Source organism: Vicugna pacos, chromosome 9 (genome assembly GCF_048564905.1).
Source record: "Vicugna pacos chromosome 9, VicPac4, whole genome shotgun sequence".
NCBI classification, from domain to species: Eukaryota; Metazoa; Chordata; class Mammalia; order Artiodactyla; family Camelidae; genus Vicugna; species Vicugna pacos.
In genome coordinates this window covers 26,960,150-26,978,508 of record NC_132995.1, presented here as the reverse complement: position 1 = coordinate 26,978,508, position 18,359 = coordinate 26,960,150, and the positions used below count along the sequence as shown (strand labels likewise).

Here is an 18,359-nt window from a genome sequence, read left to right as displayed (position 1 = left end):
TCTGCTTAACTCCCTGCAGAATCCCAGCTCAAAGTGCCTGGCACACAGTACATGCTCAATAAAATAGTCTATTGGATTTTTTAAAAAATTCTGGTTGGACTCCCTTCTCCGTGACAACCCCATCCTGGGCCCCTCTCCACTGTGACATGGTCTAGAGTCGAGCTGTAGATCCTGGCCTGCATACCTGGTTGTTAGAACATCAGAAAAAAAAATCACAGCAAATGACACCTTCAAGAGCCAGATATTTGAGGCCGGCCCTCTGGGGTCCATAAGCCTCCAGGGGCTGGACCATCTGGAGCTGGGATTGGCCTTGGCATCCATGGCCGCCTCCCCAGCCCTGGTACCAGGGATCAGGGAGGGGCTGGCCTGGGGAGCACTGGGGGCACGTGGGCTCCTGCCCGGAGGACGGGGTCCCTGAGCGGTCGTGGTTCTCCTTGCAGAGGAAGGCATCAACCATGAGTGTAAGCTGTGCAACCAGATGTTCGACTCCCCGGCCAAGCTCCTCTGTCACCTCATCGAGCACAGCTTCGAGGGCATGGGCGGCACCTTCAAATGCCCCGTGTGCTTCACAGGTAGGTGCGCCCAGTGGGGAGCACGTGGGGAGAGGGCAGGGGCTCACGGGCTCAGCCCTTCAATTGCTGGCCCTCGGCAAATGCTTCTGGCCCCTGTGGCCTCGGAGTTCCTGGGGGAAGCCCCGAGGGATGCCCAGCCCGGTCGCCACCCCCTCACAGCTGACCCCGGCCCTCTCCGTTTATACTCTCTGGCCTCTCTTCCTAGGTGGCATAGGTTCCTAACCCTCCTCCCACCCCTGCATTCAACTGCTGCAAGGCCGTTTCCCACCCAGCCTCGCCCCTGGGTTGCAGCTGGCCCTTCGCGGGTTCCAGGCTCTATCCAGCACCAGTGGGTCTCTCTCTTCACACACCTCCTGGCTTCCCCTCCTCCTCGCCAGCCCCAGCCCATGCTCCATCCGTGTGCTGGGCTGGAGGGGTCAAGGGTATCTCTGCCGGCCAAGTCCCCCACCCCTAGACTGGCTGCAGGCCCAGGCGAGCGGCTGTCCTGGCCCGAGGCGAGTCTCAGGGGCTCTCCTGGCCCCCCTCCTGCTGCCCAGATGGCAGCCGGTGTGCGTGGGGGAGCCTGGCCTTCCACTGCCTCCCCCTGACATCTGTCGTCTGCCACGGCGGGAAGCCCACCCTGGGGAGGGCGCCTGGCAGGAGGGGATCTCTGAAGTGCTCACCTCCCAGACACACAGCTGCTTCGGGGCCACCTCCTGTGTGCGCCCAGGGCCAGGACCGCCTTGTGGACTCCTGCCACCGGGAAGCTGAGGCTGTGACCTGCTCCATGACAGACCCAAGAAACGGGCTTTGCTGTGGGGAGAGTCCCAGTACACTCACACCCCTCTGGGGCTCCCAAGAGTCTTGGAACACACTGGTGCCTCTCCCGCCTCAATCTCTCAATCTCTGGAGCCCCCACCCATCTGTTACCATCACACTTCACGGGCTGGGTCGGGGCTGGCACCAAGGGGCCTCAGCTGCCCCGTCTGCCCATCCAGGACATGGGGACCCCTGTGGGGGATCCGAGATGGTGACAACCTCAGCAAGAAGAGCGATTTGTATTTGTAGTGCATCTTCCTGCACCAGACACTGTGCTAAGCTTATTTAATTCAAATCTCTGCTCTGCCACCTGCTAGCAGTGGGACCCAGGACAAGCCACTTAGCATTCCCAGGGCCCAAGATTTCTCTTCCATAGAATGGGGATGACTACAGTGCCTGCCTCACAGGCCTGTGCTGTATTCAAGGAGCTCACACGTGGAAGGTATCTGGCAAACGATGATGATGATGATGATGACAAGGATGGCATTCCTTGGGCTAATTATGTCAGGCCATCATTTAAGTATTTTGCAGGTATTAACCCATTTGATCTTTCCAGCCACCCTGTGAGCTATATACGTTATTGATCCTCATTTTTCAGATGAGGAAATGAAATCCAGAGAGGGTAAGTGACTCGTCCAAAGCTGCACAGCCTGTAAGTGGCAGAGCTCATCTTCACTGGCTAAGCCCTCTCTAGTGGGTGCCAGCCATGTTCCCCAGAGCCTGCTGTTTGGCCGCTGTGTCCATGCCTGGGTGCTCCGTACTTGGGAGTGGTGTGAGGCAGCTGCTCTGGGTGGCGGGGCTGGTGTCCCCAGTGTCTGGCCCCTGACGGCCATGTCCGTGTCCAGTCTTTGTCCAGGCCAACAAGTTGCAGCAGCACATCTTTGCTGTCCACGGGCAGGAGGACAAAATCTACGACTGCTCGCAGTGCCCGCAGAAGTTCTTCTTCCAGACCGAGCTGCAGGTGAGTGCCCTCGCCTGCTGCACACTCCCTCCTGGGGCCCTTTGGGGTCCCCCTTGGCCCCGAGGGGCTCGGGGTGAATCCATGATGGTGGGAGCTGGTACTCAGCCTCACCCCAACCGAAAACGCAACAGGGCCTGGACTTGGCGCTTTTGAGCCTGGAGCCAGTGGCTGCCCTCCTGGCTGGCTGGCGTGGGCTGAGGCCTCTGGCCTCACCGGCCCAGTGCTCTCAAGAAAGCCAGACTGTAGCAACCGAGCCTGGAGCCAGAGTCAGAAGGCTTACATTTGTCCTGTTTCTGTGTCAAGTCCCTTCCCCTTGGGGATTCCGTTTCCCCGCCTGTATTACGTGATGGTTTTCTACTGAGCTTTGGAGCTACAGCTGGTGGCCCGTGTGGCTTGTGTGGCTGAGTCCTGGGGTGGTGTGTGGCTGGAAGCTGGGTCTAGCATCTTGGAACCTCCCATGTGCCCAGGAAAGCCAGAAAAATGAGAGCAGTGGCTGCTAGGTTGGGACCTAACTCAGGGCAAGGGATGCCAGCCAGGGGTCCTGAGGCTGATGTGGCCCTCAGGTGGAGTACCACGGCCCCCACAGCTTCCTCAGACCCCCATCCGGGGCCTGCAGTGGCTGGGGCGTCCTGGGGAAGGGAAGCTGCTGTGGTGGGCCTCTCTGGGCACCTGCAGCCACTCGCCTCAGTGTCACATGAGGCCTCTCCATGCCTGTTAACTTGTGTTTGAGGACCAAGATCTGTGTCCAGGTGAAATCACCTTTTTACCTACCAGTTTTTGCAAGAAACTTTTGTACGCTGGAGAAGTAACAAACCCTCCCAGACATGCTGCACACAAACAGAAAAATCACATATACGCTGTCCAATGGCATCACATATACACTCTCATGCATACAAACAGAAACATCATTTTCAAAGAGTAACACCACACACACGCACACACACACACAGCATAACAGCACATCCCAAAAGAAGGCATCCTCAGGCTTCCACAGAAATACCACGCGTACGCAGACAGTCCGAAATAGCGCATCTTGAGAGTAATACCGTTTGTGGTTGAGGTGCAGATTAGGTTTTGCTGCAGTAACAAACATCCTCTAGATCGCTGTCTTCAAATAACAGAGACTTACTTGTTGCTCAGGTTACATATCCAGGCATATGACAGGGGAGGGACTCTGCTCAGGACAGTCACTCTGTGACCTGGGCCTGTGGCAGATCCACCTCCTTTCATGTTTGCATGGTCCTCAAGGTTGGAGAAGAGGTGGTGACCACAGACCAGCTCTCAAAGCTTGACCCGAAGAAATAACCCACTTCTCACTCCCACATCATCTTGGCCAGAGCCTGTCAAGTGGCTGTGCCCAATTTCAAAGGGGTGAGGAGGGGAACCCGCCCCCGTGCCTGGGAGGAGAGGAGACCTGGCTTCATCATGCCCCCAGGGACTAGCGCACAGCATCGCCCACAGGTGTATCTGCCCACCCTGTGCACCCTGCCCACACCGCCCTGCTGGGGCTGATGCTGCACTCAGCACTTGCAACCCCTCGGAGAAGAGGCTGCGGCCACAGCAGAGTTGTAATGTCCCTGGAGGGCAGCAGTGGTGGCCTCTTCGGGGCTGAAGGGGCGCAGCCATGCCTGTTGTAGGGCAGTCCGCCTCATTATGCTGCAGCCCGTCCGCTCAGCCAGGCCTGGACCCAGCCCGTCAGCACGGCTGGTGACAGTGGCCACCTGGAGGAAATGAAAACAAGCTCACAGAGGGCACAGGAGTGATTCACCATCTGACAGGGTCCCATAATCACGGGCTGACCCCATGCTAGGGCCGGGCAGGCAAAGCTGGGAAGCCTGTTTCTTTCCACCCTTTGGGCAGCCCCTCTGAGTTCCTCTAAGTCCTTGTGTCACTCACATAGCCTTCATCCCATCACAGCGTGGGACAGAGCCAGGCCCAGAGAGGGGGTTCTGCTTCCAGATGACCACCAGCAAGGTAGTGACCCCCTCCAGGGCCCACTGCTGTCTCCCCATTGCTCCACGAACTGAATGTGCACCTCTGTACTGAGGCCTGTAGGGGACAGCTAGCTGCCCCCGCTCTTATTTGACTCAGGAGGCTGGTGCCAGCCCTGATCGGCGTCCATCCAGGAAAACTTGCTCATGCATAAGCCATGCATCTTTCCTCCTAAGTGCAGTCTGTGCACACCTCACCCTACCTCCACCTACCTTACCTGCCTGGCCCAGCTACCAAAATAGGCCCCAGGCCCCCAGACAATGGAAGCTGTTTATAGCCCAACACACAAGCCTCTTTTACACACACTAGCTCGTATAAACTAGGATTTACTTAAGCTTGGGACTTGCTCAGCCCTCTGGTCCCCCTGCATTGTCCAAGACACCAGGAGAGGGATGACTGCCCTCCTCCTCACTGGCTTTGAGGTTTTCCCAGAGAAATTTCCCATCCTACCTTTTTCCAGCTTCGTTGGCATCCCTGTGCTGGAGGCTCACCTTGTGATGCAAGGGTTTAGGGAGCTGCGGTTTCAAACTGGATCTCTTTTCAACTCCACCCACCTGGGGCTGCAGACGTCCCAGACACCAGAGTGGTTTGCGTGAGCTGGTGGTTCCCTGGGTCACCCCGCCAACCTTTAAGGCAGATCCTGAAATGCCGAGAACCTCACTAAATTATAGTCTTCATGAGTCACTATTTTCTGCAATTAATGATTTTAATTACAGACCATTTAAATGTGGCAGTGTTGTCGCAATGCCAAATCTATGCAAATAATGGCTTTCGTTGAGTAACTTGAAGAGCAATTTTCTGGTTTTTCTGAGGGGAGGTTTATTCAGGCAATGAAAATTTCATCATCATTACGCTGAACCTGGGGCTGGCCGGCAAGTGGGTTATCCCCCAGGGTAACATGCGGGGGCTTGGGTGGTGCAGCAGGAGACAGAGCCTGGCCCTTGCTGGGGTCTTGACTGGCTCTCCCGGCTGTGTGTCATGTAGGTCCTGCGGGGAGAATCGGGGAAGCTAACATTTGTGGGCACAAGCGACTCTGGGCTGAGAGGTCTTGAGAAGGAATGAGATTTAGGATTGTCCTCACTGTAAGACCAGAATTCCTGCTGTGGATATAGAGGTAACAGAAATGGGATCAGGCTCTGGCAGGCTTGGTCTGGTCTGAGTGATGGGTCTGCCTCCAAAGGGAATGTTCTCTTAGGATGCATTAATAAGAGCACAGTTGCCAGACAGAGGGAGGTGCTGTTTAACTCTGAGTTCAGCTGGTTCTGCCCAAAGACTGAGATTAATTTAAAGGACTTAGGACAAACCAAGATGCATTTGAACAGGTGTGTGAGAAAGGACACAATGTTGCTATTCATTTGTTTAAAGCATGTATATGGAGGGCCCATTTTGTACAGGCACTGGATCCAGGACCTGACAAGACAGTGGTGAATGAGGCAAAGAAACACCCAAGGGCCTGCATTCAGGAGGGATTGATAGACAGTTTTTTCCAATAGTGGTCAATGACATGAAGAGAATAAAACCAGTTCATAGGCTAGAGCATAATAGGGGGCAAGATTGGTTACACCTTGGTGAGTATGGTCAGGGAGGGCCTCTCTGAGGAGGTGGCATTTGAGCTGATGCCTAGAAGGTAAGAGGGAAAGAGTGTGTGAAAGAGAGTCATGAGTGCAAAGGCCCTGTGGCCAGTGTGAGCTAGGTGTGTTGCTGGAACAACAGGAGGAGACATGTGGCTGAAGCAATGAGTTGGGGGAGGGTGTGAAGGGGGCTGGTGCATGGAGCCCAGGTCATGACAGGGTTTGTAGGACAGCAAAGGCATTTGAGTTTTATCCCCATTGTGATGGGAAAACAAGCAGGGAACAAGCAGGATGATTTACATCCTGAACCAACATTTACATTTAGTCTTTGAGACACACTATTAAGAGAACTGAAAAGTCACAGGCTGGGAGAAAATATTTGCAAATCATGTATTTGATAAAGGACTTGTATCTAGAACATATTGAAAAAAAAACTCTCACAACTCCATAAACAAGGGGAAAAATCAACCAAAAAAAAAAAAAAAAAGAAAGAAAGAAAGAAAAGAAAAGAAAAGAAACAAGCTAGAAATTTGGACACTTCACCAAAGAAGATCGTACAAATGTTCAATATCGTTAGTAATGTGGAAAGAGCAAATGAAAACCACGATGTCACGCACTGTACACTTAGTAGAATAACTAAAATTAAACCCAAAAAACGGCGACACGAGTGCCGGCCAGGGTGTGGAGGGGCAGTTGGAATACTCCTACGTTGCTGGGGGAATGCAGAATGGTACAGCCACGTGGCAAAATAGTTTGTGCGTTTCTTACAAAGTTAAACGTTCAGTAAACCTGTGACCTTGCCATCCTATTGCTGGGTGTTAATCTCAGAGGACTGAAAACATGCTCACACGGAGACCTCTACATGAATGACGTAGTGCTTTATTTATAATGGCCCCAAAATGGGAACCGCCACCCCATGGTCCCTTCCCTGGTGGTTGGATAGACAGATGTACATTCATACAGTGGACTCATCCTCAGCAATGAAATGCAGCTACTGCTATCCGCAGCGACAGGGGTGAATTGTAAATGCCAAGTCAAAGAAGCCAGAATCAAGTCACTCCATCCTGTGTGATTCTATGTGCATGGCATTCTGGAAAAAGGCAAAAATACTGGAATAGAAGACAGACCAATATTTGCCAGGGACTGGAGGTGGGGGTGAAGGGGTTGGAGGCGGGGAGAGTTACGGAAGCCTGAGCAAGGTTCGTCTAAACATACACACGATGCAACACACATGCCCCACTCAGCCCAGGCAGCGTGCTAGGCTGTGGGCATCGAGCCTGGCTTCGAGGAGGTTTTGGGGAGCTGTTTCACCAGGAGGAGACTTGGATGGATTGCAGTGGGAGTGCAGGACAGTCATCTTCAAGTGTGTCAAGCTCTGTCGGGACCAGGGGATTCTCAGCTTGCTTCCAGTGGCCCCCAGACTTCTGGTAGTGGGTGGAAACTCAAGATTTTGGTCTCTGATGGTTACGACTTAGGCATCACTCTCTGGAGAGAGCTCTAGCAAGATGCAAATTAAATTATAGGGACACAGGCATGGCTTTGGATGCCAAGAGCAGAAAGTGCCATTGAATTTTCAGTGGTCCCGTTCCCAGGAACCAAGTGCCCTTTATCAATGCAGTGACGCTCTGCCTCTTTCTGCCTTGCATAGTGTTCTCTCTGCAGCTCCTCTGTACGTGGAGGGAGGTGGCTGGTACCGCAGGGACTCCTGTCGATTCTGCTGAGACAGACATACCTGCGTATTTTAACCGAGGGGATTTAGTGTGGGGATTTTGTTTCACAAGCAGCCAGAAGGAACACCCAGCTAGCCCGGAAACGGTGACTGCGGTTAAGAGCCAGTGCGCAGGCAACAGGTTCTAGATCCCCGGAGTGGAAATCTGATGGCTGAGCTCAGGTCAGCTGTCTGACCCCGCTCCGATGAGCTATGGCCCGAGATGGGGCCACACAATTCAAACCAGCGGGGGAAGGGGAACATGAGACTGGTAGACACTACAGATGTCTACTATTTGGGGAAACTGTCTACAAATGGAAGAAATGGAAGGTGGTGAGGTCCCTGTCAGTAGAGGTGTGCAAACAGAGTGCTTGTCTGAAATGCTGCAGAGGGGGAGGCAGGAAGCACCGTCTTTGTAAGAGTGGCTTTGCATCTGAAGCCTTGCTCCATCATTTATCATCTGCAGGTCTCTTTATCTGTAAAATGGGGGCATTAATAGTTCCTACCTCATACTTGTGTTGTAAACCCCTTGGCACAGTGGCTGGCACGTAGGAGGAGCTTGGTGATTACTAACAACTACCTGTTATTATCATTTACTATTACCTTATTATTAGCATTATTGTTGTTATTAGTAGTGGTAGTATATTATTAGTATTAGCCATTTGAGGGTCAGATGACTTTTTAGGGTCCCCTCCACTTGGGGTTTGCTGTGATTTTATGATTTCTGGCCTAAGTTGGAATAAAGGGAGACTCTAAATCTCTCCTTCTATAGCACCCAGCTGGATGTCAAGGCCACGGGCCCCAGAGGTCCACACGGGGACATGGGAGGAGCTGGGTGCAGAGCACTGAGGCAAGGGGGGAAGGGCATGCAGTGGGGGCCGGAGGCAGGGCTTCTAGTCCCCCTTTCTACATGTTCCCAAGTGCCTTTAGCCCGGGCCTTTTCCCTGGACATTGTTTCCCCAGCTGCGCCCCAGGTTCAGTGGAGGGAGGTATGCAGATTTAGTTGGGGATGGGAGACAACGCTGTAAACCCTGGTCTCAACCGGCAGGGCTGTTGGCCTCGCATTTCCAGCCTCGGGCCTCAGCAGATGAAGGCCTGCGGCCCTGTGGGCCCCTTGCCAGGGGTTAGCTGACCCGAGGGCAGGGGCAGGCTCTGCCGCCCAGCCCAGCTGTCTCTGAATCCCCGTGGACACCTCTGTACCCACAGACAACGGCAGGGACGGCTCTTCCTTCTCCCCTTCCTGAGAGCCCGGCCGCAGCCCCATTCTTCATTGTCACTGAGGGAATGCAGGGGCAGTAGGGGGATCGGAGCGCCGATTCCCAGACACTCAAGGTGGGACCCCCCCCCCCGAAACTAGACAGGAAGTCGTAACAGCCGCCACCCTGGGTGGATCCCGTGTGAGCCTTTTCTCAGCATTTTGCGTGGATTGTCTCAACACAGTCCTGGGGAGTAGGCACTCTTATCCCCATTTAGAGATGTGGAAACTGAGACTCAGAGAGGTTAAGTGATTTGCCCAGGGTCCCTAGCAGATGTCAGAGCCACCCGCAAAGCCAAATTGTCTTTGCCACCAAGGCAAACAGAAACCCTCCAAAGTTTAAATGAATTGCCATTTATATGAGCTAATAGATTTAAATGAGGCCTGCGGTGCTGAACTATAAAAAGCCCCGTGTCAGGGGACCCAGAAACTATTTTAGTAGTTGGGCCAAGCAGGTAGCACAAATAGCAGGAACAGGGGATGCAAAAGAACCTGCTGGCAGGTGGGCCCAGGCGGAAGCACCCTGGGGCCCGGGCCCTGTTTGCCAGACTGGAGCTCATGGCCAGGAGCCTGCAAACCTTCCTGCGACGAGCAAGGGGGTGAGTTCAGCTCAGGCCAGGCTTGGGGAGAGGACGCTGGGTCCAGTCGTGGAGACAGGGACCTCAGAAGCCCCTGTGCTTCCGCGTGCTGCCAGCTTCCTGCTTCCCCGGCTTTGCTGGGTGCTGTCACAGGAGGCTGAGCAGGGAAAGGTCTCCTGATGCTGGACTGTCTAGGATGGGGCCGGGCTGCGGGGAGCGGCGGGCTGGCCTGGTGCCCTGGAATCTCGGCTCCCTCATTGACAAAGCCCGGGGCCGCAGGAAGCGCTGCCTGAGCTGGGCCCGCAGCGGCAAAGCGGCCAGCCCGGCGTGGAGCGGGTGCATTTAGAGGATTAGTTCACGCGGTTTGCCTGTGTGTGCCTAATCACGCCGCTTCCAGCTAAATGATTACAATTGATTAAAAGCAGAGCGAGGTATTCTAACTAGCAACCTGGAGCCCTTCCGATGGGGCAGGCTGGGCCCTGCCAGGCTGCATCCTGGTGCCCGGCCAGGGGGAGGTGTCTGTGAGCCAGGGGCGTGGTCTGAACTCCAGGGGAACCCTTCCTTCTTAGCCTTTGCGAAGGTTCGCTTTGACCCTTCCCCTCATTCCATTTTCATGTAACAAACATTTACTGAGTACCTATTATAGGCGCTGACCTGGGGCCCTGGGCTTGTACACTGGTCCCTGTTCTCATGGAGCCGACATTCTACAGGAGACACTGATGATTCGTCAGTAAATACATGAATGAGGTCATTTCAGATTGTGGGATTTTGAAGACAGTAACACATTGCATTGGGACAGAAGATGAAGTGTGTGTACACATACATGTGTGCATCTGTGTCGGCGTGTGGGGGAGGGAACGTTGAGAGTGAAAAATCAGATCAGGTGGTCAAGGAAGGCTGGCATTTCAACTGAGTCCTGAAGGTTGAGAAGGAGCCAGTGTGGGGAAGAGCCCGGGAGCTTTCAGGAGAGGGAACAGCCAGTACAAAGGCTCAGAGGCAGGGGCAGATCTGGGGAGGCTAAGGAACAGAGAAAAGGGCATTCGGGTCAGAGAGGGGTGAGCAGCCTCCTGTTTTGTACTTGTGGGCTGTTCTTGTCTCAGCTTCTGGGATGCACCTTTCTTGCTGAGTCTTCTGCTTGAATATCTTTCCCTTCCTCTCAGTCTTCAGGCCCCAGCTCGAGTGGTCCTTTCTCTGAGAAGGCCTCCCTTGTGCTCCCTCCTTGGGCTTCTCCAGCCCTGCATTTAACCCCTGATCCCTTGCCTGTACAGATTGTCACAACATGTCTGCACCTGACTTCCCATCCTAATGTGAGTTTTTGGAGGTGGAGCCTCTTTCTGCCATCCAGCCAGCCAGCCAGCCTTCCACTCATCCATCCACCATGTTTTACCATATTTGTTTTTAGCACCTAGAAATAAAGGAAAGAGAACACAAACAAGGAAAGGGGGAAAAGAAGGAATGTTGCAACTGCAGATTCTAGAAGCCCAATTTTCTAAATTTCTGGTCCTTATAAGATGGGTAACCAAGGAGCCAGTTTCCTTGCCTCTTTGCGCTGCTGCTGTCAGATCCAGCCAGATAATTATAACTAATAATAATTAAAAATTGAAAGTGCTCTAGGCACATACTTAGCATTTGACTCTTTGGCTGAGTGTTCTGTGAGGAGCACTGTCTTCCTCCTTCCTGCTTTAAAGATAGCCCGATCTGTGGCACCCACCCCTGCAGGGAGAGCCAGGCCTGGCTGGGCTTGGCCTGGGGGAGTAAGAGGGAGGCGTCTGGTGACACCCAGCAATGAGGCCGGGCAGTTAGCACCTGTTGCTGGCTTTGGAGTCCTCCCCTGGTTGTCCCACCTCCACTGTTGATTATTGCAGATGCTTGTACTTTTCTGGCCTCAGTTTCCGAGTCTGTGCAATGGGGTGGGTCCTACTGCCTCGGGATTCGTGAAGGAGAGTTCACGTGCAGAAAGCACTTGGAGAGCACTTAGAATATAAAGCTTCCTGTAAGTCATTACTACACATTTCAGGGTGTGATCCCTTTGTGTGTCCTGCCTTCCTCACTAGGGCAGGAAACCGGAGCCCAGCACAGCCCAATTTCTGTTCATTGTGGCAATATGGTGCGGCAGTGCTGTGCCCACACTGTGTGCCACAGCCTGGCTGCAAATCCCATCCCTGTCCACCGAGCCGCTGTGTGACCTTGAGCAAGTCACTGACCCTCTCTGATCCTCAGCGAATGTGGGGTGGGTAATAGTCTCTTCCTATGGGTGTTGGGGGGACCGGAGGCGGTGGTGTCTTTAAAGCCTTCAGCACCTGATCTAGCTGGAATCCAGGTTCAGTAAGGATCTGCCACTCTTGTCACCATTTGTAACCAGGCTCTGCTGCCCGTGGGCTTTGGTTCATTGCTTCACGACTCATTTCTCAGCCCGTTGTGCATGGATGTACTCAGTGCAGCCCATGGATGTTGGCTGAGCACCTCCCATGTGCCAGGTGTGTGGCGGTGCTGGGGACACAGAGAGGCCTCCATCCCTCAAGTACGCGGGGAGAGGAGCAGTGAGCTGATGAGGACAGACAGGAAGAGTGTTGACTCCCTGTTTGCGGCTTAACCTAGTATAATACACTGCACGAGAACCTAGCATCATAGCCCGTCATCTCAGTCCTGTCTCACACAGCAGAGCTGCTGTAGCCGGTAGAACCCAAAGCCGGGCCCCACGTGACGTTGCAGGGGTCCCGGGGGCCTGGGCTCTGCCCCTTCTTCACTGTGTCTCCAGGCCTGTCCGTCTGTCTCCTAGTTGATGCACTCTTGAGTGGGGCAAGGCCCTTCCCACTCACAGGATAGTGTATCGTCATTGTCACAGTCATGCTGTCTTGCCACCACGTAGGGGAGGTGAGCCTCCTGGTGGGCCGTGTGTGGTTTAGCGTCTGCATCTGGAGAAGCCTGAGGGGTGAGCACTGACGCTGCTCCTTGTCCTTCTGCGGCCGGACATAGGCCTGAGCCCCTCACCTCTCACCCCAATGTAGTCTGGGAGTCTGACTCCATCTCTCCACATGTGCAATCTTTTGAGAACCCACAGTGGCCCCACAAGTGTGGCATCTTATGAGCTCCATGTCATAAGTAGGTAAACTGAGGCTCACCAGCTGCTAGAGGGGCAGGGCTGTGAACACAGGCAGTCTGACACTAGTGTCTGTGTTCTCGGCCCCGAGGCTGGGGCAGTGGGCTTGCTGGTGACTGTCAAGCCCTTAGGAGCTAAGGGCAGGCCTCTGGGTGCTGGGTGCTGGGTGCAGGCAGGCCTCACCTCCCAGGAGGGCAAGAGTTCCAGAGGGTGACTCAGAGGCCGCACGGCTCCCGGGGCACATGGATGCCTTGCTCTGAGTGAGCTGTGGCTGCCGTGGTCACTGCAGAGAGGAACAAGGAAGGGACAGGCCCAGGAGAAGCCTGCGCCTGGCTGTGCCCAGATGCCCTCACAAGCCCCGGGGCTTTGCCGGCCTGAGCGATGAAGTGTGTGGAGGCCCAGGTGGGGCTGGGGGGCTCCCCCCAAGGGCCAGCTCTGGGCAGAGATGGCACTTGGAATCGGCCTCGGGCTGCCCGTCTGCCCATCGGAACCTGTCATTCATGCCCTAGGGCGGGGGCCCAACCAACTTTAGAGGGGCACCATGCCATGGCGACAGATGGGCTTGGGGGAGCTGCCAGGATCCTGAAGCCGGCGGCCATTGTATGTGTTGTGAGCCCAGCCCCTTGCCGGTGCTGACCCAGCCGGGACCGAATGCCTTCAGTTTCTTAGAAACAACAATACTAGAAGAGTGGGTGCACGTTGGTCCAGGGCTCCCAGGCCTCGTACAAAGCCCTGCCCCCGTCATTGACTTAGACAAAGAGGCAGTCGATGTACGGGAAAGACCCAGGACCTTGGGGGCCAGACGGTGTGAATGTCAGTTGCGTCTTCAAGGTCCCTGTGACCTTGGGCATGTGACTTCCCCTCGGAGACTCACCGTCCCACCTGGGCAATGGGTTGATGCTGCCTCTCAGGGAGGGTTAACGCAGAGATGCCCCATATTGTTTGTGAGACACGGGACACAGTGCCTGGGCCCAGGAGGGCCTAAGGAGGGGTGACGGGGATAGAATTGTTGTGATGTCGCTGTCCCACTTTCAGATGGGAGACTGGAGATCATGCCACACAGTAAATGGCAGAGCAGAGCCTGAGAGGCCAGGAGGGGTGGGGAACAACCCCAGGGATGATGGGGAGATCTTTGCATTGATTATCCTGTTTTGTCCTCAGGACCATCCTTTGAGGCCAAAGTGGTTGCTCTCCCCATTTTGCAGAGGGGGAGACTGAGGCACACTAGGCAGTGGCAGAGATGGAATTTGAACCTGGGCAGTCTGGCTGTAGAGCCTGAGCATTGACCCACTGCCCTGACACCGGGCGCAGGCTTTTTCCTGCTACAGAGCCCCACATGTGTGAAAAAGGAGGCCTGCTTTGTCTCTCGGCACCACAGTCTGTCTGCTCTGCTTGTTGGGAGCAGGCTGGCTGCCCCCTGCCAATATGCCAGGGTCTGGGTGGCTGGGGGTGCTTGGCCCCCTCCGGTGGAGAGCTGAGAAGCGGGTGCTCTCGGCGGAAGCCCGGATGGCACTCTTTGGTCGAGCAGGAACAATTACTAATGACATTTAGAAGGAAATTAATGATGAGAAATGCAAGTTGGCATTTCAGGAGCGCCAGTCAGCAGCCGCGCGTCAGCACTCACAGGAGAGGCCGGGGTGGGGGCCGGGCGTGGAGGGAGAGGGAGGATACGGCAGAAATTAATTTTGCTGTGTCAATAACGGATATGGCCCAACTCGTTCTGCTTCTGGAGTTTAGACAGAATCAAGCATGGACTGGCTAGGGCTCAGCCAGGGCTGTGTGCTGTGATATGGGCGAGTGCAGACGACAGGTTCTGTTTGGTGTCTTCTTTCACTGGTGGCAGGAGGCAGAGGGGGTGGGCAGGGGACAGTGAGAGGGGAGGAGGTAGCCTTAGGACCAAGCCATTTGGGCTTAAATCCAAGCACCACCTCTTACCTGGTGCATAACTTAGCACGTTGCTTTATCCTTCTGAGCCTCAGTTTCTTCATCAGTAGAATGGGGACAACTGGGGACATGTAAAGACAACGTATGAAGACCAGGCAGCCCGGCAGGAGCTCAGTATATGGTAGCTATTAGCATATTCCACTGACATATTCTAAGATGCACAGCTTTCTTCTCTCGTTCCTAGATCGGAATACTTCACTTGTATGTTAGAGTTTAATTGGTCATTTTTTGTATGTTTGCTTGTTGTGATACATCAAATACTGGGGCAGCTTATATTCTTTGGAGTCTTAGAAGAGATAAAATATGGCTTGGGTAGGAAGCATGGTGGACGGTGAGGAGGAAGCCAGATGCTGAAATTGTCTGGGGCAGGGATCGGGGTTCCCTGTGGGATAAGGGAGCATGCCAACCCTTTCCTTCCTGTCAGGTGCTCCAGAATGATGGAGAAGTGTCCCATCCAGCTTCCCTTCATATGGAGGGGAGAGGACACACCCAGAGAAATATTGTTATCATAGTAACATCGAGCATCTTTTCAGAATGAAGGGTGAAAACGCAGTCTGTGGCCCTGGGGATTTGAGAACCTTTACATGGTTGTCTATGTTTCAAAGTGGAGATTTCCTGTAATTATAGTGGCTAACATTAATATAGTGCTTATTAAGTGCCGGTCATTATTCTTAGCACTTCCATGCGTGAAGACATTCAGTCTTCATAATGCCTCTATTACTGGGATAAGAGAACTGAGGCACAGAGAGGTTAACTAACTCCCCAAGGTCACAGAGCTGGTCAATGCTAGACCTAGGCCCCCGGCCCTGGATTCTGTCCCTTTTACCACCACACTAAATGGCTAGATTTCTTGATTTTTTCTGCAAATGAGACCTGGCAGCCCCTGGACCACAGCCCTGCATGACAACAATCAGCTGTCCTCTTTAGACACGGGGATGTGATCTCTGGTTTAACACCCTCCCCCACCCCGCCCCACACCTGGTCGGCCTCACCTGGTTCATTACCCTCCTGGGCTCTGAGTTTGAGGCCCTGTTGCAGCACTTCACAGTTTGCAAATATTATCTCCCTGGCGCCTCCACAGCTGGGAACCACTAGAAATTTTGCAGACCTGAAAACTGAGGCTGGGGGGACCAGGGCCCGGGGTGGGAGTGGGGAGTGTATTCCACCCATTTGAGTTTGGGTATTTGAAGAGGGAGACAGGTGGGGCTCCCTGCTCTCCAGCTCAGTGACAGGTTCCCCCACTGAAGCCAGACGTGGATGCTCAGACCAACAGCTGTATCCTTACAGTGCCATCTCAGTCTCCCCATCCTTCCTTTTGAAGCTGCCACATCAAAAATGTGCGGTCACCTGTGCTTTTGAGTTGACAGGGATGGCAAAGCCTTGTGGTTAGCATTGATTATGACACTATTAAGAGTCTGTGTACCACTTTACATATAGTAAAAATTTTGACATGTGTTACCTAATTTGAAGCTCATAACAAATATTATTTGTCCCATTTTTCAGGTGAGTAAACAGGCACTTAGAAAAATGACTTACTTTGGGTCATATATGTATTTTAAGTGGCTAAAGCTAGATTTGAATTCCAAAGCCCACTGTATTTCCACCAACCCATCCACCCTCCTACCCGTTTATTTATTCATGTACTCTTCTTTCTCCTCCCATTCACCCACCTGCGCCATCCATTCATCTACACATTCACTTGTCTGTTCGTCTATCCATCCATCCGTCACCCACTCATCTACTGTCCATCTTTCCATCCATCCACTCATCCAACCGTCATCTACCCACTCATCCACCATCCAGCCATCCATCATTATTGAGTGCTGAGTGCTGGGAACTACACAGCTTTCATGACCCCTTCCTCACATGCTCTTAATTCCATGCTTAACTGCTACCCAACCCTCCTCCCACCCTAAAACTGCACATGTCCCCCCCACATGCATGCACACACCCTTCTGGGGAGTTGAGTGGGACAGGATGGACTGGAGATCTAAATGATCCTTGGTTTGCCTCATGGAAACCAGCAAGTTCTGGTGATGGAAGGGAGGGCGTAGGGCTCTTGGTCAAGGTGGGGCAGGTGTGTGGGCAGTGATGATGTGCCCACAGTTTGGCTGGAAGCTGAGTGTGTATGAGAGAGCAGACAAGGCATTGCAGGCTGGGCCACAGTGTTCTTCAGCCCTGTCAGTGGGCCCCGCTCCCAAGGAGCCCTGCCTTTCTAGGTGCTAGGGGGTCACCCTTAGCCCCTTGCTTTGTGCCAGACTGGACGTCCTCTCCAAATGGACCAGGATATACGCCCAAGTGTTTTCATAAGAACCTTCGCGATCATTAAATATAATCGGTCTCAGCTGCAGTTTTGATCGCTGGTGCGTGCACACAATTCATCACAGCAAATTAGGTCCGTCTCCAGAACTTCTGGCCCTGCAGCCTGGGGGGCTGTCAGCAAGGGGGCTGGGCCGCGTGGGCTCTGGAAGACATTTTGGGGGGTGATGAGCCATGTTTTCTGAGGAGGACCATCCTCAGAATAATCTGCCAGAACAGCTCTCCATCTGCAGGGGTGAATTTTTAGAAATTTTGAAGACGCAGGAAAGTCTTAGCAAAAAATTTGGAGGAAAGAAGAAATGGATATGATCAAAGTTTTAAAATATCATTTATAAAACCAGAAAGCACTGGTTTAGTTGAGGGACTGAACATATGTGTTCTGTATAATTAGTGACCGTGTGACCTAGATTTTCCAGGACAGTCCTGATTTCAAGTCTTCCATCCCAGCTATTGGCTATCTGTCCTGATTTTTTGGCTTGTGAACTATGATGGCTATATATGGAGCTGAGTTTTCTCATCAAATTTTAATGAATAAATATTTAAAGCTGTAAAGGCCTAGAAAGATTTCAGAAAAAATTAAAGGGAAAAACTCCCTCCCACTTTTTTCCCCCCAACATGGCAAAATATGCCTGGAGGTGTGCCTCCTGCTCGCCTTCCTGCCTCCCCCACTGAAGCAGCAAAGGAAATGCTTCCATCCAGCAGGGTGTGAAAACTATCTGGGCCCCAGTCCTTTAGACTTGGCGGTGACTACAAGGGAGGCCTCTCTCTGCAGCGAGGCTCAGGCCACTCTGCTCAGGGCATGAGCTCCTGGTTCCAGAGGTCTCCCAAGGTCCTCTGTTCTTCTGTGACCTGGTGCTGGGAGCCGTGCCATTGACAATAGCGATACGCTTGGGCACCTGTGCATCACAGAGGTGGAGATGGTCTTATGGCCAGTGCCCCCCAGTGATGTGACCCCTGGATCCTGCAGGTCCCTCCCATCCACCCGAGGCCTCAACAGGCTGCGTCTCGCTGCTACAGTCTGTGCAACTTCCAGCTTCCAACCCTGGAGCCAGAGTCATGAGGGTGACAGCTCAGGATTTGCACTGCCATCTACACCAGCTTTTGGTGTAGAATGCGACATCTCACCCTCCCACCTGGCCTCTTGCTCCATAAGATCCCACCCAATTTTTTTAAATTGTGGTAAAATACATATAACATAAAATTTACCATCTTAATCATTTTTAAGTAGACAGTTCAGTGGGAGGAGAGATGGGTAGCAGTTAGGCATGGTATAAAGAGCATATGAGGAAGCGGTCATGAAACTAAGTACGTTCACGTTGATGTACAACCATCAACACCATCCACAGAAATTTTCCACCTTCCCAAACTGAAACTCTGTCCCCATTAGACACTAAGTCCCCATTCCCCCTCCCCGCAGCCCCTGGAAACCATGATTCTACTTCCTGTCTCTGGGACCCTCACAGTAGTGAATCCTACCTACAGTCTTTGTCCTTCCGTGACTGGCTCGTTGCATTTAGCATAACATCTTCAAAGGATCCCTCCACTTCTAAGAGAAAAGTAG

The 18,359-nt window shown here is 53.3% G+C and overlaps 1 protein-coding gene across 10 annotated transcripts in view; it reads left to right on the top strand.

Annotated features, from left to right (window-relative positions):
• Positions 1 to 18,359, top strand: part of ZNF423 (zinc finger protein 423) — a 330,579-nt gene that overhangs the window by 300,473 nt on the left and 11,747 nt on the right. For all 10 annotated transcript variants that reach the window (XM_072967330.1, XM_072967320.1, XM_072967321.1 and 7 more), the window contains 2 exons: positions 441 to 572; positions 2,216 to 2,331. In XM_072967330.1, the coding sequence (XP_072823431.1) occupies positions 441 to 572; positions 2,216 to 2,331 (248 nt within the window). The remainder of the gene's footprint in view (positions 1 to 440; positions 573 to 2,215; positions 2,332 to 18,359) is intronic.